The sequence below is a fragment of the Megalops cyprinoides genome, chromosome 3, assembly GCF_013368585.1.
Source record: "Megalops cyprinoides isolate fMegCyp1 chromosome 3, fMegCyp1.pri, whole genome shotgun sequence".
NCBI classification, from domain to species: domain Eukaryota; kingdom Metazoa; phylum Chordata; class Actinopteri; order Elopiformes; family Megalopidae; genus Megalops; species Megalops cyprinoides.
The window spans coordinates 42,741,079-42,764,208 of NC_050585.1; the positions used below are offsets into that span (position 1 = coordinate 42,741,079).

The 23,130-nt window shown below is 42.6% G+C and overlaps 1 protein-coding gene across 2 annotated transcripts; it reads right to left on the reverse strand.

Moving 5' to 3' along the window:
• Positions 1 to 9,426: 9,426 nt before the first annotated feature.
• Positions 9,427 to 12,740, reverse strand: bod1 (biorientation of chromosomes in cell division 1). 2 transcript variants are annotated; one of them, XM_036524207.1, is made up of 4 exons: positions 12,454 to 12,740; positions 12,010 to 12,134; positions 10,443 to 10,648; positions 9,427 to 9,912 (listed from the first exon to the last, which is right to left on the reverse strand). In XM_036524207.1, the coding sequence occupies exons 1-3, from the start codon at positions 12,586 to 12,588 to the stop codon at positions 10,444 to 10,446; spliced, it is 465 nt and encodes a 154-aa protein (XP_036380100.1). In that variant the 5' UTR covers positions 12,589 to 12,740; the 3' UTR covers positions 9,427 to 9,912; position 10,443. The 2 variants fall into 2 exon arrangements, with proteins under 2 accessions (XP_036380100.1, XP_036380099.1); XM_036524206.1 differs by having other exon boundaries at positions 10,429 to 10,648.
• Positions 12,741 to 23,130: the final 10,390 nt, after the last annotated feature.

Genomic DNA, 23,130 nt, shown 5'->3' on the forward strand with positions numbered 1-23,130 from the left:
TGACAATTCTGTAAGGGATTCAAATGTCTTGCTTGAATTATGAATTTATTTTGGTGTAATTTTGCAAAGTTACCTGTGTTTACTGGTTTGGAAGCCTCAGTTCTGTAACAGTAAGTTCTGTAAGAGCTGTAACATACACTTTGGTCGGTGTCTGTCTGACAACCCAACACTGGGTTCCTCTGTCCTATCAGTGCTGTATGGTATTGTTACAGATATCTGCTCTGTTAAGAAAAGCCCTTTCTAAAGGTGCAGAGGTATAATGTGTGCAAGAGCTTTCTGAATTTGCTTTGAATAATATGTTAAAACTGCATGCTTGAAATTAGTAGTTACAATAAACTTTAGTGGAATGCAAACCAAATCCCTGGTATGTTGACTTCTTTTTTTTTGAATTCCATCAACAGGGTATTGAAGTATCCAAACAAAACTAATTTCCAATATATATTTTTGAAAACCTTTTATTTATTTTCAGTCATTTCTTTAAGGGACATACTAGCTGAGTACCTTAGTGTACATGTCCATATGCAGGGCAATACAACTGCTGACCAATACACACCCCCCCCACTTCAAACACACATATACTCACATTCAACACAATCAAGGTACTTAGACATCAACAGCCTGGAAGGTCCACAACCATAATATTTGCATTATTTCATAAAATTTGCTGATGTTCTACTCTTGGGCAAGGTAGTTACTTAACCCAGAGCTGCCTCAATAAATATCCAGCTTTATATGGATAAAAGTGTAATCTGTGTGAGTCACTCTGGATAAGAGCATCTGCATCTCTCCGACACACCATGCATCTCCCGATTCCTGTCACCATCTCCTGCAGAAGACACACTCGCCGTCGCTGCCCTCCTCAGTCTCGCAATATGTCCAACCTTGTCTACCGCTTGTTGACCCACACCAATAACTTGACCGTTGCTTGAGGTCTCTGAAACTGCAGGTCTCCAACCCGAAAGGCTGAATTCATCATAGTGTATGCATCCCACCTCTTTCTCCAGTTCCTCATCCTCACAAAGATGCAGATCACCCCGTACAGCACCACAACCCCAGCAGCCCTCTCTGCTGAACGCTCCTTCTCCCACACTCCTCAACCCTCTGGCTGGGGTGGTGGGACTGGGCTCCTCAAATCTCAGTCCTGGAAATTCTCTGTACTCTCTCTGTCTTCTCTCCTCTTCTTTTGAATTCCACACTGTTACTGTCACTAAACCCTCTAGAAAGTGCATTGTTGTTGTTTACAGACCACCTGGCACCTTGGGAGACTTTCTTGAACAATTGGATGTTCTCCTTAGCTCTTTCCCAGAGGGTGGATTCCTCTCCCTGGTAGTACTGTGGGAATTCATATTTCAACTAGAGATTCACTCCATGAGAACAGGATCAATCTTCATGCTGCAGAACGGACGTGGAGAAAATTTGGCTCCTCTGCCAATCTGCGGAACTATCAAACACTCCTCTCTGCCTCCTCTTCATGCGTGACTTCTGCTAAGGCTTTCTTTTATAAATCAAAGATTCAAAACTCACTTCCTAACCCATGTAGACTGTTTTCTACCTTCTGTTCCCTCCTAATTCCTCTCTCTCCCCCACCCCCCTGTGATCTTTCTGTGTGACTTTGTAGATCACTTCAACCAAAAGATTTCAAACACTCAGAACTCCCTCCAGGCACCACAGCCCTCATCTCTCTCCTGTTCCTCTTTGCTCCCTCCCACTCTCTACCCTTCTTGTCTTTGAATTCTCTCCACTATCAGATGTTGATGATGCTCATCTCCTTACATCACATCTTCCAGCCACCTCTGCTCTGGATCCTGCTCCCTCACCTCTCCTGCAGACCATGATTAATTTGTCACTCTCCACAGGTTGTGTTCCTGCAGCCTTCAAGGAGGTGCAAGTCAAATTGTTGCTGAAGAAAATGACTCTGGACCCATCTGCTGCCCAGAGCTATTGACTGGTCTCTCACCTTCCTATTCTCTCTAAAACACTTGAACGTGCAGTAGATAACAAACTGTCCTCCTTTCTCTGCCAGAACAACCTTCTTGACCCCTTTCAGTCTGGGCTGATCATTACACAGAGACTGCCCTCTTCTCCATCACTGAGGCTCTTCACTCAGCCAGAGTATCCACCTGTTCCTCAGTCTTAATTCTGCTGGACCTTTCTGTACCCTTTTATACACTTGGCCATACTCTACTTCTGTCTAACCTGGCTACGTGAAGGATCACTAATTCCAAATTTCTTTGGGTGCAATCCTACCTCTCTGTATGCTGTTTCTGGGTTTCCTGGAACAGTGGGTTGTCTCAACCCCACAACCTGCCTATGGGTGTCCCTCAAGGCTCTGTACTTGGCCCCATCCTCTTCTCTCTTGCCATGCAATCTCTTGGCTCTGTCATCTCCCATGTCTTTTCATAGCACTTCTATGCTGATAACACTCAACGTTTCCTGTCTTTGCCACCGTCTGCTTTGATGATGGTGCACCGCCTAAAGTTTAACCTGGCTGAGACTGAGATGTCTTACATCCCATCCAGGTACTCTACATTTCCAGACATCTCTCTCAGCCAAGACTCTACAAGCCTTTCCACAAATAGCACTGAAATGTCTTGGCGTAATGTTTGATAGCCAACTGTCCTTCTCCTCTCAGGTTGCAGCGGTGAGTCGGGTATGCAAATTCTTTTTGTACAACATCCAAAGGATCCGTCCCTACCTCACTATGTATTCTATGCAGCTCTTAGTTCAGGCTCTGGTCCTCTCATGCATGGACTACTGCAGGGGTGGCCAAACCTCTCCTGAAGAGCCACTTGTCCTGCATGTTTTAGATCTCTCCCTGCTCCAACACAGCTGATTCAAATGATCAGTTTGTTATTCAGCAGCTTCAGGAGTTCATAACGAGAAACCCCTACAACTAATCCAGAATGCAGCTGCACAACTTGTCTACAAGCTCCCTAAACATGATCAAGTCACACCCCTCCTTGTATCACTTCATTTGCCTCCTGGTATCGCTCACATCAAGTTCAAAACCCTGGAGCTAACATACATGACAGTGAAGGGGACAGTCCCCTCAAACCTATAATCAATCTTCAAACCTCATGTACTTCCGAGATTGCTACGCTCTGCAATCGTGGGGCAACTGACTGTCTCATCCTGACAGAGTCGCTCCTCTCAGACATGATCCCTGTCTGTACTGGTCACTCAGTGGTGGAATAACTTCCCAAAGGAGCCAGAAAAGCGGAATCGCTGGCCATTGTCTGACGCAGACTGAAGACCCGCCTCATCAGACTGCAACTTGGTCCCACCCCTAACACCTGCTTTTTGTATTACTTACTTTTTATTTCACTTGTAGAGTGGGATTGGATAGAGTGTGTTTTGGATTCTGTGATCTAGTGACTGTGATGTGTGGTAGTACACTTGGCTTCCCTTGTCAGGTTGCACAAGTTAACTTGTGGTAGGGATTGAAAAGTGTTATACTCAAAGTCAAGGGTTGGGAGTGCTGTTAGCCTGGTCTGGCACTGTTGCTCATTCAACTTGAATGGATACACTTTTCTTCTTTTGCGATGGATGTCGAATGTCTGTTAAATGAATGTAATGTCATGTAATCTCAAAATGCACAAAACAAATGGTGGCGTTGTTTTTATGCACACATTATGAAACACTGACTCTTAACATCAATGCACACAGTCTTTGCCCTTAGTGAATGGGTAGTGATCAAAATGCTGGGACAGAATCCTCTCTATACCAGCACAGTTTAAATACTTTGCTTTTAAGAAGTCTTTTTATAAGAGTTATGATGTGCTCACACATAAGTAATATGATACCCATATTAAATCACCAAGAGCCAACAATGTATGCTTCATCTGCATTTGAATATGGGCAGTAAGAATTAACCTAAGTGCACCTGGCTACTTCAGTTAGGCAGACCCTAAGCCTGTGTGACCGCCAGTCTTTTCTTGTGGCATATGGATTTAACAATGACAACCTTCATCCTCATTTTATGGATAGCCATTATAACACTTGCAAGGTATCAAAACCTGTTTGCATAATATCTCCTTTATCTTGTTTCCATGTACTCTGGCTGTGAAATATAAAACTCTGAGCCCATAAAAAGCAGCGTTCATGCACATGAGAAATTCATGCATTGCTAAGTTAAGGGGTCAACATTAATATGTTGAGCCCACAGGCAAAACAACATGGGCCCACACAGATGTTCTTTTTGTGCTTCATATTCCATTCCATTTACTGTGTTATTAAGGTATCCCTCTGTGGTCCAGCACCACATACAGATGGAAATGGAAAAAAGTAGCCTCGAAAAGTATGTCAAGTTCTAAAATCCTTGAAATGTTTCCATTACAATCTAACAAAGAAGCACCAATGGGAACTTTAACATAGTCACATGTCTTTAAAATGTAACATATTTATATTATTGTATTTAATTCATTGAACTACATTTTAAATTCAGGCTCTTGGCAAATTATAGATCTTATGAAAAGAATGTGTCATTCCTTCAAAGGGTATGCCTCTTCCACAATATGATATCAATATGAAGCCCTCACAATATGATATCTTCAATACAGCGAAATGGTATCTGATGTGGTTCAATCATGGTTGGAAGCCAAAACATTCACTGCCACTTACTGCAATCATGTAAGGGGGTGCAATTAAAGGGACACCAAGGTCTCAAGTACTGCTAAGGTGTTGCTGATCTTGTCTTGACTCTAGGGTAGGGCTCCTAATCTCCTAATGGTTGCAGTCCAGCAGGTTTTATTAAAACTGGTGATGGCTTCTGAATTGGGGAGGACTGTACATAAAAAATACTTTATTGAAGGGGGGACAGAGTTAAAAATTCTACATTCCACTTGCCGTTCAAATGATACGCCTTGTTTTTTTCCTCATCCTCTGCAGGCCCGGCACTATGGGGGTTCTTAAAGGTGCATTGCACCCCCAGAGCGACCTCAGTGCACCCCCAGTTGTCTCCTTAAATCCCAACGTCTACATAGTAGTTATGACTTTTTGTGCACCCCCGTGGATTGTAGTGGCACCCCTCTGTATTTTCTCCTGCTGCCGAGCCTGATGCATTCCAAGACCCGGACATCCTAGGAGACATTCTTATAATCACTCTACTGTTAACTGCTATTGTTTGTCAATAACAAATGTACATTGCATAATTTTGTGTCTAACTCTATCTGCCCAGTGCCGGCCAGAAGCAGATGGGCCCCCCCATGAGCCCGGTTCTGCTCAAGGTTTCTTCCTGATAGGGAGTTTTTCCTTGCCACTTTTGCCTTGTTGGCTTGCTCTCAGGGGGTCTCAGGCCTGGGAACAATGTAAAGCTGCTTTGTGACAACTTGTGTTGTAAAAAGTGCTATACAAATAAAAATGAATTGAATTGAATTGAATCCTCTGTTATCTACTGTATAAAAACCACTAAATGTCTGGCAAGCGCTATCTCCCAGATAACAGCATGTCTTTGTAGTTGTCATTTTATTCACGTTTCACGTTGTGTGTCATTTTGTGGGATGTTGCACTGACGTGAACTGTGCACGACACCCAGTAGCTCTGTGGTTGCCGGTTGCGTTGCGTGACCGCAGGCATTTCCTCTTGTTCTCCAGGCCCTTCGATGTAAATTTGAGTTTACCTCATTCAGCACAATGCAAGATGAGTAGAGTTACAAAGGCAAAGATTAACCAAGTCAGGTCGTTCAGTACACGGCTAGAAGACACTGCAACAATAAATGGAAGGAAATACTACAATAAATGGAGAGAGTTACTGAGTGAAATCAGTATGTGAGTCTGAATATGCTACAGTTATGTAGTGTTCTTTAAAAACTGTGCAAAAGGCAATCGAGTACCAAGCTTGGTAACGATAGCAGCTGTATGCTGAGGTGGTGACGCATCCTAAAACTCCTCCTTTCAAAGCCTCTGTGCTGTTTCATCCCAGTCTCTAACAATCCAACAGCAGCCAGCTAGTTTAGTGTTTTATGCTCACTGCGCAGTTGCTGGCGATTTTCAAAAATTACCCCGTGGAGTAATACAAAAAAGCTATCGATTCCTTTCATCAGTTTGAGTCCTTGTACAGTGTGGTGGCCAGGCAGTAGCAGCCCATGAGGTGGGGCAGACCCTCCATCCAACAGTAGACAGGGCAGGAGAAGTCCAGCAGAAGGTGGAAAAAAAACTTTAACAATGACAACCTTCATCATCATTTTATGGACAGCCATTTTGACACTTACAGGACCAAAACCTGTTTGCTCAAGGTAGGCTTTATCAAAACTTCATGTAAACCAGATCAAACGTATGCAGTCAATGAAAACTGCAGTATTCTTATGTGTTGGAAGATCTGTTCAGCCCACATGCAAAATAACATGGTCCGACCCAGGCATGCTTTTTGTGCTTTATCTGATAGCCATGAAAATCATTCCATGGAAGTCATTTCATTTTCTGTTGAATGAAGGTATCCCTCTATGGCCCAGCACCACATAGAGATGGAAATGGAAAATAGTTCCCTTAAGATGTATAAATAGCTTAAGTCATGTTGATATACACTGATTGAATCTTGTAAAACTTACTTTGTATGATATCCATAGAAACCATTCCATCTACTCTGGGATGGAGATATGCCACTTTATTTGTGTCTTTATCTGTAGATTTGTAAAAATTCCTTTTAATGTAGTAATCCCGTATTAATTGCAAATGAGCAAACATGTTCCATGACAACCTAAGAGAAACAACAAACAAGGAAGATTAACATACAGTAACATTTCCATAAGACATTTCCTTAAAGGATGTTAATGTACCATGAAAAAAATAGTATGAAACTAATTTGGTGGTGATACCACATGAAATGAATGACATTTCGATTATATATATATATATGTATATATATATATATAATCGAATATATTTCATACATGTATTTTCCTTCATATTATTTCTGACATTATGGGACTTATTGATTGTTTAATATGAATACTTCTTAATGTTATTAGTTAATTCTAAGCATGACCATTGCACAAAAGTGGAATGAGTCTCTTCTTTCTCAAGGGCAAGCAGCAAGCTGAAACACATCTTTGTTCTAGTCAGAGGTGTGCCAAATGGTGCAAACCAGTTTCAGAAACAATGAGAGAATATTGTGTGTGTGATAAAATGTTATTTGATCCATTGTGTGAAAAGAGGCTGTTTGACCCTAACAACCTACTTGAACATGCTTGGGATCAACAAGATGAGGATTCCACAACCTAAGGGTATCATGAAAACCCACCTGCCCCCACCCACTGAAACATAGTGTGTAATACATTAATACTCTGAAATGCTAAACAGATTTAAAAAAAAAAAACAAAAAAAACAAAAAAAGGAAAATGCATGTGATAAAATGCCTCTGGAAACAGAACAGGCACTTGCTGTGAAAGAAAAACAGGTCTAAGTTGGTAATTGTACCCATAAAACCAAAACATATTTTCATAGATTATTATAAAAATAGAGGGTACTCTGATGTGTCAGATGGATGGATGGTTGCATAGCCAATGGTGAAATGATCCTTTCATGGTATATTTAGCCAAAGCCAATTTCTTCTGCTTAAACATGTGCCTGTGCTGCTTTTGATAACGGCTGTTACTGTATGAGAAAATGGAAAGCAAGGCTGAATCCCAGGGAGATCAGTGTCCAGATAAAAAGGTGATGTTGATGGCTCCACTCGAGCTTGGGAGGGAATTCAAAATGTACATCAAATCTTGGGGCCTCTGCAGTAATTAACTATAATGTGTATGATGTGCTTGTGGCTTAAGCAGGAATGCTAATAAAACAGACATTTTAATATAGTTGAAATGGATGTTAAAGGTGCTGTGTAAACTTTTGGGATGCCCAAGGAATCTGGCTAAAAAAAAAACTACAGATCTACTCACTGAACTTCCAAGCTATGATTTGCAGCCATTCAGACTGGTTCACTGGTCGACTGCCTTAACAAATTTCATAAATTTCAGACAATCCTGTAAGGGCTTCAGATGCCTTGCTTGAATTACGAATTTATGTTGGTATAATTTTGCAATTGTTACCTCTGTTGAATGCTTCTGTTTTCTCTCTGTCTTTCACACACACGCATCGACCTCCAGAACCATCAATTCTCAAAGAATTTTAACATACGCTTTGGCATCTGTCTGTCAAATAACCCAGCACTATGTTCTTCTGTCCCATCAGTGCAGTATGGTATTAATACAGATTGCTGCTCTGTTAAGAAAAGCACTTCCTTCCTAGAGAGTGCAGAGGTACTTTGTGGATAAATGTGTGCAAGAGCTTTCTGAATTTGCTTCAAGTAATATGTTAAAACTGCGTGCTTGAAATGTGGCTGTAAAAAACATCAGTGGAAAGCAAACCAAACCCCTGGTACATTCACTTCTTTTATTCCATCAACTGGGTATTGAAGTATCCAAATAAAATTCTTTGCCATTTTTGAAAACACCCTTTTTATTTAAGTTCTTTCATTTATTGACACACTACCTGAATAGCTGAGTGTAGATGTCCATGTGCAGGGCAATGAAAATGCAGACCCACACACACACAATCAACACACTCAAGGTACATAGACACCAACACACTGGAAGGTCTATACGCAGCCATAATATCTACAATATTTCACAAACTGACACACGTGGGACACACGAACACACACACACACACACACACACACCACACATAGGAAAGCATGGTGTATTGTCTGAATATTGCCATGCCCACTGAATGCCCACATAATACACCCATTGCAAAGCAATTGCGTCAAATGAAAACACTGCAATGTAGCTTAGTGGTTAAGTAGCCAGACTTGTAACAAAAAGGTTGTCGGTTCAATTCTCAGCTGGGGCGCTGCTGTACCCTTGGGCAAGGTACTTAACCCACAATTGCCTCAGTAAGTATCCAGCTATATAAATGGATAACATTGTAAAAACACTGTAACTGATGTAAGTTGCTCTGGATAAGAGCATCTGCTGAATGCCAATAATGTAATAATAAACATGTCAAAAGGCACAGACCAAATGGTGGTGTCGTTCTTATGCACACATTATCGAGCACAGACTCTTACCACCACCCTTTTGCAAGCAGCCAAAGTGCCATCCCCAGTCAAAGCTAAGTACACTAAAAAGAGGTTAACTCTAGGTTTGTCTATATACAAATTCACATCACTCAACTGACTCTTACTGACAGGTATTATTCTTAACAGAGCACTGAAATTCAGACTCATCTGAATATATCTGACAGTATACACCTTATAAGATATAATAAATGTTATACATAAATTATACAGGCATGTCTTTAAGAGGTAGAAATTATTCACAGATTACACCGTGCATGGTTTTTTTTTTTTTTTTTTGTCAAACCCATTTATTGAGGGAAAATAAATCTCAAGAACAGTCTGTTGCATACTGTCAAAGGCAATTTACACAAAACGGAAAACACAAACCCTTTAAAATATTACAACTACTTTTTGGCTTCTATTGAATAAAAAATATGCACATATGAAATGCAGAACAGTACAGGTCTGCATGCAAAAGCAAGCAGTTAAAAAGGGACCATTGCTAAAAGAACCAAGGTTTTTTTGAACAGTAAGAGCCGAAGAACACATTTCTATGGTGTGACATCAGTGCAATTTTGTACCCCCTTGCTCCTGCCAGAATGGGAAACATCCAAGCTCTCCCTCTCACAGAGTGCACACACTTCTAGGCGTTTCCTCACCAGCCTAAAAAAGGGACCACCACCACCCCCGGTGGATATGGCAACTCCAGGGGGGGATCTTGCACACCAGCCTCGGGGTGGCGACAGTGCAACCCCCCTTCCCAAGTCGCTCTCCTGTTCCTCCAATGCAGTTGACGATGTTCGGACAGCCGTTCAGCCAGAGGGGCAGAGGGAGAGAACGTCACTGTGGAGCGGTGTGTGCACTGTTCCACAGCTTCAAAACAGCAGACAGGGGCACAGAATGAGTCCACCAACTACTCCTGTTACATCACCCACACAGCCCCTGTTACTTAGCAACACTTTTGCTGTGTACAGCCAAGGTGCTCTGCCTTGTAAGTAAACAGGAAAACCCTGGGTCAGGAATCTAGCTGCTGTAAAACTGTCGCTCCAAACACTGGCCACTGCACTGATACATATCGAGGAATGATGTGTAATTAATTTCATGAGCTGGGGGGTATGATTCCCTGCTGGATCCTTTCAAGAATACCAGCCCTTGCATCCAAAGTGCAACTCCAGTGAATAAGGTTTGTGATACAGGATTCATCACTGTATACCCTGAGACCATATACTCCTGTGACACTGTGATACTCATTGTTAGTACATGCTGTACCTTATACAATTCCCATGTGTGGTACTGCTGTTGTACCCCTGAGAGAGGTACTTAATCAACCATACAAGCACCATATCATAATTACTTTTTATGCTTCCATCCTCTCCCATTAAGCCTCACCGTAGCACACGAACCTCACGGCGTTTTCGGCATGTTGCCTGGGGCCTCCTGAGGCTCAGCCTCTGCTCCTGAGGGTGCGCTGGGTACCCCCTCCTCTTTCTTCTCAGCAGCCAAAAACTCGTGGATGGCTTTCTCTATGTGGGGCCTGAAGATGTGGTTGAGTTTGGGGTCCACCACCTGAGTGATGATTCTGTCCACACCGGATTCCAGCATGCCGGACCTGCTCAGAACAGGGGAGAGGAAACCTGGACTAGGCCGAACAGGAACATACAGGGTTACGTACAGTACAGTACTTCCCACATTCACTCTGGTCCTGCTACCATAAGCTACAGAAGAATGCCCAAGTGACTCAACAGTCCGCAGTGTTTAAGAGCCCTGGGGGGAACAGTGTAGTGCCACAGCAGACAGGACAGCGCAAATGCTCTGCCTCTATAAGGCCACTGGTGATGGCTTAAAAACTACATTTCCCATACAGTAAAGCAGCCATAGTAGCGTCAGAACACCAGCAATCTGAATCCGCTTTCTTAATAAGCTGCTGTATAGGAGGCCCAAAGGCACATAAAGTGAGTGAGTTGAGTGTCTTGTTTTACACAGAGGTGGGGGGGTGGGGTGGGGTGGGGTGGGAGGGTAGCGACTGGTACATTTTCTGGACCCCACTTCAGTGTAGTAGGTGGCAGTATGCAGCATTAATTTGCACGATTAAAATCCACCAAAGAAGAAAGCAAGAGCATTGTGGGATATTGTGCGGCAGTTCTCCAATGATGAGTCGGGTAAAGTCTTGGACTAGCTGCATCTGAAATTTGGTCCAGTTCTTGATTATGAATATTGCTTTCTGTAATGTATATGTATGTATGTATGTGTGTATGTATTGTGTACATTTGCTAGACTATTTTGTTTTCTTAATTCTTAAAATTTGAAATCACTGTATGTGTTGTATGTCCTGTATTCAAAATACGTGTTGAGCATTTATTAAGATTTCAGATATATTTCTGGTCATTTTGCCCATTAAAGAAATCAGTTTGGTGCAAGTTATTTGTAATCACTTGACCAATTAACGTTTAAGGCCCAGACCAATTAACTGAAGGACCAATTTTAATTTAGACATATGTCCCAATATTAAAGACTAGATATTAATACAAATTATTAATAAATATAAACATATACAATTATATTCTTATTACACATGCACCTTTAGACAACACATTTATCTCTTCTACACCGTAGATAACTGTCGCCCAGATAAGTATACAATCAGAAGCTCAATCAAACCTAAGTAAAAGAGGCAACTGCAACCTCCATACATATATGATCTCCAGGACTAGGCTTAGGAAAAAACCGACCCACACCGCAAAAAAAAAAAAAATAAATAAAAATTCGGAGACAGCATTTACCTTTTGTTTTGCTGTCTTCATACTGATCCGCTAAAATGCTCTTCTTTACTTTGATATGGACACGCCACATAACTTCGTTCCACATCGTTATTAGGTTTAAATGTAACACGTAGCTTTAGGCACTAACGTGAGGAGTCGATGAAACTATTTTAATACAAACGACCAATATAAAAGAAGTTATTGTACTCACTGCACCACGCTCTGCCTCAGTCCGTTACGCATTTGATTTTTGTTGATTGCTGGGTTCCACTCTTGGGTGTTCAGGTGATTTGATACGAAGTTGTCGACCTTCTGTCGCAGATTCTGATAGGCTGGCTAGTCACAGCGGTTTCAGGTAAACAAACACGTTAAAGATCCAGTCTACAACTTATTTGACAACAAACTATCTAAATTTAAACTCATTCTGTCCATTCCCAAAATGACATTTCTTTTAACACTTTATCGACCCTTAAACTAATAATCGTACTGCTCCTGTAAAACTTTAACATCTAGATGTAGCGATTGTCTGATTGCTAAAGGGCTAACATGAGCAAGTCAATAATAAACAACAGCAGGATATAGCAATGAGTAACTAGCTAGCTATCCTGATAGCTAACGTTAGAAAGCAAAAATAAAAATTACCCTATCTTGCTACCTTTGTGTCCACATCAGCAAGGCAATCTCTGCGGAATTCGTCGAATAGGCCCCGGTTCTTCAGGTGTTCCACGATCAGGCCTATGAGCTGCGGATCTCCGGGAGGAAGATCATTAACAGCGCTTCCCTCCGCCATTCTCGGGGCGAGATATTCTTTCACAACTCCACTGAATTAGCCAAAAAGTATATGAGGGTCTAAGTCTGAGATCAGACCATGAGGAAAAAAATAATTATGACTCCTCAAAGTTGCAAGCACAAACGAAACGAATCCATGCACTGAAAACGGAAGACGTCATTGCACTACAATTACCAGAATGTACTGTAATACACGGATGTTCTTTCTTGAGGTTGCTTGGGAAGTGTAGGCACACAGGGCATTTCTATGACAGCGTAGCATATAGAATTTTTTTAAAGACGTTATCATTCTTTGACTGTGTTGGGAAGAATACTTTTTGTATCACATGTAATCCTACAGAATTCGCCACAGCTTATATTGGAAACCTTGTTACATCCAACAAAAACACACTGCAAAACGGGTGTGGTCATCCTCAGATGGTTTCAGTGAGGTTGTAGGTCTACTAAACATGGTATCACCGTCTTCTTCTTCTTCGCGAAGTGTTTAATTGTTGAATTGTTTAATTGTAAATTATCAACCATTAATGGCCACATTCTTACAAATAAATATGAGGCTATCCTTTAGTAGTAGTGACAGTTAAGTTTCAGATTGAGAAATATAGTGGATTTGCAAGTGAAACTGTGTCCACTGATAAAGTTGCCTCAAAAATACATATTTCACATGGACTTCATGACTAACACTTCATGAAGTGTCCTGGCCCTTTGTGGGTAAACCAAACACATGTCCAGCAAATAAGCTGATTTTGTTGGTGTCAGACATTTACCATATCACAAACTCATCTGTTTTTGAAACTAAGTCATTATGGCAAATGAATGGACCTGAGTGGTTGGCAGACACATCAAATTTTTCCCACTGTAAATGAGGGCTTTGGAAGTAACCTCTGAAGGGTTGTGCTAAAGTAGAGAATACTTGTCTAAAGATATGGAGTGTGGAAGGTAGCCTTTTTCGAATAACAAAACTTCTGCTGTGCTTTCATACATAGGATTTTGGACTGTATGTGTTTACTATACATACACTGCCCCCTGCTGGTAGCCTGCTGCACTTGCAACAGAACTTACTCATGCTGGAAACACCCATTCACCCTCCTTCCCCCACAGAGGCCAACGCCAAAGGAAAAACAAATGAAAAGGACATTGCCAGTTCAGCTGGGTAGAACTGCAGTTTCTCAGGCATTTCGAATACGTTTTTGATATGTTAATTGACCAATGAAACCATTTACAGTATTTTTTTTTAAACGTGCAACTTGTGTTTTATGTAAACTACAGACATGCAGCGATATTACAGGAGTCTTAAAATGTAAAATTAACAGTCTCCTTAGTTTCCACTGGCTCGTTGCCTAGCAACCAGAGAGAGTGAGGGATAGAGAGAGAGAGAGGAGCCATGGTGACACTGAGGGTGGGGGAAAGCAACAGGTGTGCATTGAGGAGGACAGGTCCCTGGATGCTGGCTGTCCTCCCCCTTATGCCATTTCTGATATGTGCTCCAAACAGAATGGGTTGTGGTCTGGTTTCGCTGTGTGAGAGGTGTTCTGGTGTGCACATTATCTCACGCTAAAAAAAAGTGAACAAGGGCCTGAGGGGTCCAAGGGCTGGGATGGTTGTCCTGAACAACAACAGCAAAAACAAAAAATCACAGTAGGTGAGAAGTCTAGGACTCAGGGCCAGATTATGTCTAACTGCCACTTTCTGAAATTTGAATTTGTGTTTTTTTTTTTTTTTAGTTTTGCATGCAACCATTTTCGAACAGAAAATCTGTTAAGAAACTGTTTTTACATGATTAAGAAAGCGTATCATCATTTACGTATTTTCTTATTGTACATTTAAAGATGAAAAAGCTTTGCAGTCAGATTGAATCTGAGCCACAGCCAGGTACTGTAATTGTAGTTGGCCTTGTTTGTAATGGGGCTGTTGCCAGAGGCATCTGTACATCGTACAGTGGGGTATACATCATAGCTGTGCAGCTGGTTATGGACTATTTAGAGCTCGTAAATAATTAACAAATATGTGATCTGAAACAGGTCAAATGTATTCCCTTCATTGTCACGCAAGAAAAAAGACCACAAGATGGCACTATAGTATCACTCTGGGTGTCAACAGCATACAGAGAGGATTTGTCACATTTTGTTGGCTTAGTAGACACTCATACACAGAGTGACTTACATATCTTACATTTTTTTCATGCTATCTAATTACACAGCTAGATGCTTACTGAGTTAATTCAGGTTAAGTACCTTGCCTGGGGGTACAACAGCTGTGGCCTACCTGGGAATCAAGCAGGCAACCTTTGGGCTACTAGAACAACTCCCAAACACGACACCATACTACTGTCCTGTTTAGTGTTTATTTGCTTTGCAGATATAGATGCCTGCATTCAGGACATCCTACAGTATATTGCTTATATTTTACATGCTGTGCATTTATACATCTGGATCTTTACAGAAGCAATCCATATTAAGTACCTTACTCAAGGGTGTCAGTGCATCACCTAGGAAATGCACCTGCAAATTTAGAATGTAAGGCCAGTTCCAGCTATGTTATGCTCCATCTTTACTTGACAACAATTTTGAAAGTTGACATGGCTTTGTATTGTTCCCCCTGCATGCAAGTAGATGAGCACTGGTGTTAAACCACTTACTGTTATATATTACTCTTACATATTAAGTTATCAATTCATACCGGTAGCATTTTAGTATTTCTCATTGATAATTGTGCCAACTGGGTGAAAGCATTCAGATTTGACATAATCCTCTTAACGTGGGATTTTACTCTGTGCTGTTTTGGTCAATGCGTCCTTGTGCTCCAGCTGATATTTCCCTGTGAAGCCAGGAAATTATTCTGCCATGCTGGCACGGGGATTAGGAGACCAGCCGAGTCGGGTTTTGGAGCATTTTGTTCTTTTGTAGTTGCGTAACACTACACTTGTAACAGTGTGGCCTTTGCAGTGTCTGCAAATGCTGGTTGGATTGAACTCATTATATAATCCCATCAAGCACGCACACACATACACCCACAAACACGCACATTTACACACACTGTCCACACACACACTCACACAGACACACACACACACACAGACACACACACACACACACACACACACACACACACACACACACAGGCAAACATTGACTCACACAGACACACAAACACACAAAGTTAGGAGAGAAAAGTCAAATCCCAACCCTGAAGGGCAGAGAGCTCTGAGTGGAAAGAGACAAATGAAGCTTGCATTTGTACAGGAAGTCACCTTCCCACTTTCAGCTTTCTGATGAGATGCTGATTTATTGATCAAAGCATCTAGAATAAGAAATGGAATGGAGGGGACTCATTCCAGCCCATACACCACACATCCTGTTCAATGTGCAGTGCGTTGAAAACAGACGTGGGCCTTGGATAAAATTCTACTCTTGATGTGCTCTTCACTTTATTCCCAAGGTCAAATTGTTGCCATTCCTGTTACATCACTGTCACTGATCAAGGGCATGGTGAAATGTTTCTGAATGGCTGTCTGGTATCTGCTAAAGTTTTATGTGGTGTGTAGATTTTTACATATTTTATTATACATGTCATATACAAGGCACGTGCCTGTTTTGGATGCCTTTGCTGTTAATGACAAATTAAATTCATACATTTTTGTGGAACACATTTATTCATTATACTACCAAATGCTAGTTCGAAAGCCAGATAATTTAATTTCATCTGAAGCGTTTCCCAAATAAACTACTTAAATAGGTCATGGTCTTCAGGAAGTGTAAAAGTGTTTCAAATTTGTGACAAACTTAAATTTTTCACACTTTGTTCCTGCATTTAACCTCATTTAATTTGCACAAATAAAGCTAGCTTGCCACAACACTACATTTGCTACACTAGCTGAATATAAAAGACTTGGTTACCATGGCAACATGTCCTTCATAGCCCTGGTTCCAAATGCCAGGAGACTTCTGGGCGTTGGTTGAAAACTCTTCACATTTTCTTATGCTGTAGATTAGGGGGCTTCTGATAGTGTTGAGACAGCTCCAAATGGCCTGTGTTATGTTTCCACACTTTGACAGCCCTGGAGGACATTAACCCATCATGACGTATTCCATGCAAACACTCAGGGACTGTGAAGGAGACGCAAACTGTGAAGGAGTAGCTTAGACGGAGTCATCCTGCAGAGTCAGTGAAGGCCCTAACCTTACAGCAGCACACGCTCCATTGTCTTTACTTGCCTCAGCCCCATCTTGGTCCCCTTGTCAGCTGCTGCCCCAGTCAATTCCCAGCTGCGTGAAAACAATAATCTGTGCATTGTGTTGAAGAAACCGTGCGCCAAACAGTCCTTAATATATCACAATCTCACGGTCATCTCCAGTGACCGTCCACATTTGTGTCCAAATGATCTTGGTTTCTAAGAAGGAGTGGAGACCCTGGGATCACGTGTGATTGCTTAAAGGTACCTGGGGCTCAGCCTGGCTCTTGTTATTTGATGAGGATGTTTTTGATGAGCCAAGTGATGACTGAGGCCCAGCCATGAAGCCGTGCATGTTTTTTATATCTTAATTCTGCCGTCCATAAATAATGCCACGCAGTGGCAGCAATCTCTGTGACAGGAGATCAATAGATTAGGGGGCCATCTGCAGGGATTAGGTCTTTTACCTGCTTAGTGCAGGGTGGTGGTTGAAGCCAAGCAGGTAATGTTACTCTGCTGCTAGACCTCATTAACCCTCATGCCTGCAGTAACTCTGAAATCACAGTCACTCTCCAGTTCATTTCCAGTCTCTCTCTGTCTCTCTCTCTCTCTCTCTCTCTCAGTCATCCTCTCTCCCTGTTACTCTTCATCTATTCTCTCTCCCAGTATTTCTCTAATCACTCTTTCTCCCAGTCACTCTCAAGTCATTCTCTCTCCTTATGTTTCTCCAGTCATTCTCTCTACCAGTCACTCTCCAGTCATTCTGTCTCCCTGTATTTCACCCAGTCACTCCACCCCAGTGTCCCTCCAGCCATTTTCTCTCCTAGTTCTTCTACAGTCAATCTCACTCCTGGTCGTTTTATACTGATGCGCAGTCCTAGTCCTTCTCTACCCATGCTCCCTCTCATTCTCAGTCATTCTAACATCCACTCACTCTCGCTCCTAGTCACTCTATCTCCCATTCCCCAATCCTGCAAATAAAGAGCGCTCTCTGGTCTTTCTCATGCTCAGGAGTTGTCCATTCGATAATGTGAAAGAATGAATGAATGAATTTGAGTGTGTCAATATGTGTTATGTTTTAGTGCTCAGCCAGGGTGAATTGACAGTGAAGCTGCGTCTCGCACACACTGTGGCTATTCACACAGATGGAATTTTAATGGTGCGGCTGAGGGAAAAGCACCTTGCCCAAGGCAGAAATCACCAGCGAATAAATGAGCACTTTACTATCCCGTTTAGTGAATTTATCATAAGGCATTAAGTAAAGAAGACATACAGTTAGAACAGTACCATTATGGAGAAATGCATGCTAAATGTAATATGTGGCCTCTGTGTGCTTGCATGCTTTTGGGCTGGTCCTCTAGCCAGAAAAAGGCTTAGGCAATGCCTAAAGGTACACCTTCAGAGATGTGCAATGGCGTAAGCAGCACTCTTAGACTCACCTGATCCCGACACCTGTTTTCTGCTCACGGTATATTGTTTGGGATATCTCATTCCTATGTTATGTGACCCGTTAGACCATGAAATAGAAAGTGTGCATGAGTTCCTGAACATCCCATAATAGCCACACAGCTTTAATACCGCAGAGTACAGAGACACATTGAGGTGGAGAATACCTAAGCAGAATGGGTAACACACTTACAGCCAGTGCCTGTTTGTACACACCTGCCAGTATTATATGTGTGTGATTTTGCATGCTGATTTGTGTGTGTTTGTGTGATTTTGCATGTTGATTTGTGTGTGCATGTGTGTGAATTCACATGCTTACATGAGCATCTTTGTGTGTATGCATGTGTATATGTGTGGATGCACTTGCATACTTTTGTGAGTGTGTGTGTACTTGTGTGTGTGAGCACCTTTGCATGGATTATAATAAAATGAAGCAGACACAAAGTGAAGGATGCGTCTCTGCGCTGTCTTGCTTAGAGTTTGTAAGAGGGAGAGGAGAAAAAAAACACTACTTTCCCTCCTATCAGGGCAGCCAATAACCAGTCTCTGTGGGTAGCCATGTGGTTCTGTCTGAGGTATCCCTGTATAGCCATTACCACACCCCCCACTCCTCCACCCACCCCCCCCCCCCCAAAACCCCCCACCAGTTCTGCTCCTATGTGCAGCGCCGTGAAGCACGTCGGGTGGGTCACACCTTTCCCCAGCCCAGGGGTCACACTGCTCCACAGACAGGAACCAGGTCTCTATGAATAAGTAAAAGCGGCTGCCATTAGGGAGACAATAAATAGGTTAGTCTGGAATGTAGGTCACACGGCTGTGGAAAACAGGTACGGCAAACTAGTTTTGTGTGAGAGGACGCAAGAGACTAAATTCAGGATGAGGCTGAAGCTTTTTTTTTTGGTTTGAACACATAGATACATTTACAAAAGAACAGCACTGTTTAGTCCTTAAGGAGCAGGACTCAATTCTAAATAGATTTTCCCCCAAATCGACAATCTATCTATCCACCTATCTATCTATCTATCTATCTATCTATCTATCTATCTGTAACAATAAATTCTACTCGACAACATTGTTACCAGTTGAGCCAAAGGCAGTTTGCCTCCTGGCTCCATCAGGCAACAACGCTAGCTAACCAAGTCTCAGGCAGTGACATCACTGTGGAAACCACTGTGCTACCTGCTACAGCTCTGGCTTTACGTAGGACTCACACAAGCTGCTAATTTCACTTCTTCTACATATCTGTCAGTTTTTTGCTGTTTCAATGAAAGAAGATACTTTTTGCCTGTTCTACCAGTCAGCATGCCCAGTCCAGTGTAGACTGTGAGAGGCCAAATGTTGTTGCACAGTGAGATTCTGGAACTCTGGGCGGAACCCTGGGCTTACGGCCTCCCTCACGGAACACCAGAGGATACCACCACAGGCTGTCACATGGGAGACCATGTGCTCTGCGTTCCTTCCTCGTTCCACTATAGTGTTCTGGTTGCTATTTATGCCATTGAGCAGTTTTGTGATTGAGAATTTGCTGCAGTGGCAGAATCCTCAATGTAAAATATGTGTTATGTTATGTGTGTGTTATGACTACATACACTGACACACACTTTTACTGGATTTTGTGACTTAGATATGCACAGTAACCTGCCTGTTTTATACCATGAGAGCATAGTTTTACACTGTGATTGCATCATGTAATATCTATGAATTAATTAGAAACATTTAGCTAATATACAGACAGGTTAGCACAAGTTAACTTGTGGTAGTGCTTGAATAGTGCTGTATGCACACTCACTGGTCTGGGAATGTTGTTAGCCTGGTCTGCTCATTTAACTTGAATGGATACGCTTCTGTTCTCGTATGCTGAAAGTCGCTCCGGATAAGAGTGTCTAGTAAATGAATGTAATGTAATGTAATCCAATAATTCTAACAATTACTGTTACTGCTGCTGCTGATGCTGATGAAGATGCGGAAGAAGATGATGGTGATGATTTCTTATTCTGGTTATATACTGTACAAACGTTTCTCAAATGTCTTGTACACAAATTACATTAGGTGCAAGACTGACCCTGAATAAGGCTTGAATAACGCAGGGAAAATTGTGTGGCCCTGCTCAAGCAATGCTTACACAGTCGGCTTATTCAGGTCCTGTTCATCTAGGGAGTGGCTGGAGACGAGCTGTGCCTGGCTTAATCTGCAGGCTGATCTTAAAGCCATTTCGCTGAGCAAACACGGGGTGGCTGCGACGTCCAGGACGGACAGCGGGGCGTGCTAACCGGTCCTGCGCTTGCTCCTCACCAGGATTTCAGGCCTTAGCCTCCCTTTGCTCCCTGCAGCGTGGAGCCGCAAAACGCTGCCCTGCAGATGCTGTAGCCTCTGTCTGCACGCATAAGGACATTCAGCTGCGGGCGTCGGGACGCAGTGGGACTTTAACAGATTCTGCATGCGCAGCAGAGAGCGACTATGTGAAGTGAAAGAACCTGTGCGGTCAGGTTAGCAATGTTGTCAGCTGATCAAGCGATGTTTAGAGTGAGTGACCGAGTGACATTTACGTGCAGGTTGATGTTAAGTTGTCTTTGCTTTCGCTTTCAACAAAGACTGAAGGTGCAGTTTAAGTGTTTTTTTTTTTTTTTTTGGTTTTCGTACTTCAGTGTACAGGACTGTAGAATAACGACATGTAATATTGATAATACTACTGTTGTCTGAAAAAACACAGCTTTCAGAAAGCCAGCTTCACGATTGCCACCCTGAGGAGTTTGGCGACACTGGAACTAACAGAGCCTGGATAAATATGACGGTCGTATGTTTGCAAACCTTCCTTACGTCTGTGCAGTGTGCACTGCAGAACAGTACAGTGCGTTCTAACTCTGAGACTCTCAGAGTCGCCTGCTCTCAGCTCTAAATTCGCCTCAGCGTTCAGCTTCCTTCGGTATGTTCAGTAAAAGGTGCCTGAAAGTGCCGTAGTTTCCCACATGCCTTTGCGGATGACACTTTGGGTAAGGACAAGAGCAGTTTCCAGGAATGCAGGTAGTTGCCAAGAACGCAGCAGCCATTACTGAGACACGGCTTTTTCTTTTTATGACTCGTTGGATTTTGGGGTTGCGCAGAAGCTCCGTGGTTCTCTTTGAGGAAAAGCGTGATGTGGAAAGCAGCTCAGGAACCCGGGGGCGTCTCTCAGGTGTAAACGTGGAAGGACGCCTGCAACACAAACACGGACACTGCGGTCCTAACCTTTGACTGGTCAACTGCCACAGCAGCGGTGATGTCATCTCTGTGTCTCACTTTGGTGTGTCCTAGTCAGAGTACAGACACAGACATGGATAGGTGACTTGGTAGGGATCCTTTCAAAGATGTTTATGTCTTTTGGAAAAGTCACGTCCAGATGAAGAGATTAACTGAACAACAGAGAACACATGACAAAACTCTGCGTCTCTTAAAAATCCACAAATACGTCTCAGAGGAACACAGCTCGCATGCAGACACTTACCACTATAATCGTGCGGTTAAGATTAGATTATCAAATGCGCCTGCAACATCGTTTTGAAGTGCCTTGTTCAATACCATATGCTGTTTGTTCATGTCTCCGCAATATTATTCATGTGCTCCCCTTGTGGAGTGCTCATGCTGCAGGAAACCTTTTTGACACACTGATTTGAGTAGAACACAGGGCTTTTTTTATATGGAACACCCAGGAGACTGTACAATAATCAGCCGCCGTTGTCTGAAGGGAAGCCGTGATGGGCGAGGAAATTACACGACGAGCTTTTCATGTTTATTTTACGCGCAGTTTGCGTTCACACACCCGCGCGCTTGATGGTATCGGCTGACTTTTTCCGAAGGGCTTTGATTTCGCCGAGCGCCAAAGCCGCGGTGACATCAGTGAGCACCTCCGGCTCGTTGGAGGAAATTCTGCTCCAGGCTCAGGCAGCGTGTGCCGGTGCTTGTAGTGTTTGCTCTATGTTTACTCGGTGTTTCTGTTGTCATGAAAACATCAAATATTAATTTCCTTTAGAGTGTGTGTGTGTGTGTGTGTGTCTGTGTGTCTGTGTGTGTGTGGGTGGGTGTGTATGCATATATGTTGAGATATGCTTTGCTTCTCAAGACAATGCCATCATCCCTTAAACTTCTTTGAATCCTGGCACCCAAGTCATTTCATATGATGCCCGTTAGGCTCCAATTATGCAAATCATTCCTGGGAAAAAAAAATTATCCATCTTCATCTGCAGCAAACTTTCAGTCACATCTGCTAACCATGTTTGCAAATGCAGGCTGACTCAATTAAACATTACAGTCACCACTGTGTTTCAGGAGCTAAGAGGCAGTGGGGGGGAGGGGGGGGCTGAAAAAAAAAGCAAGGACCTGATTGGCTCACGCTCTCCTGACACCACCTTCTCACTTCCCTGTTCCCTTTGCCAGTGAATCAAGCTTCCGTGCCCCACTTTATAATTGAACTGGCTTTGCTCTCCTGTTCTCTAGACAAAAATCCAGATCCTAACAAAGAAATGAATATGAATAAAATATGACATTGAAAAAACCCCAGAGCCAAATATTTTGCCCTGAGCTGATGCCAAATTACCAGCCTGTGCCACATATGCCAGCCCAGGGCATGCATTTTTAGCCTCTGTCGTTTGGTTATTTATTTTTGATACACAGGGGTTTTCAAACAAACTGCAGCAAGATGGATCCTTGAAGGAAGAGACTGGTCAGTCCACTAGAGGGAGTGCTAAACTCCTTGAGCGTGCCCCCCCCCCCAAACCCCACAGGCCACCTCCACTGCTGGCATTATGACATAAATGGAACAAATTTGATATTATTTAATAGCACCCTTCACAACTGAACAGTCACAGCAGCAATACAAACATCTAGAATCGTGGACAGAAATGTGTATGTTCAGTCAGTTATTATAGTCTTATATGATCATGGGGGTGACAATGA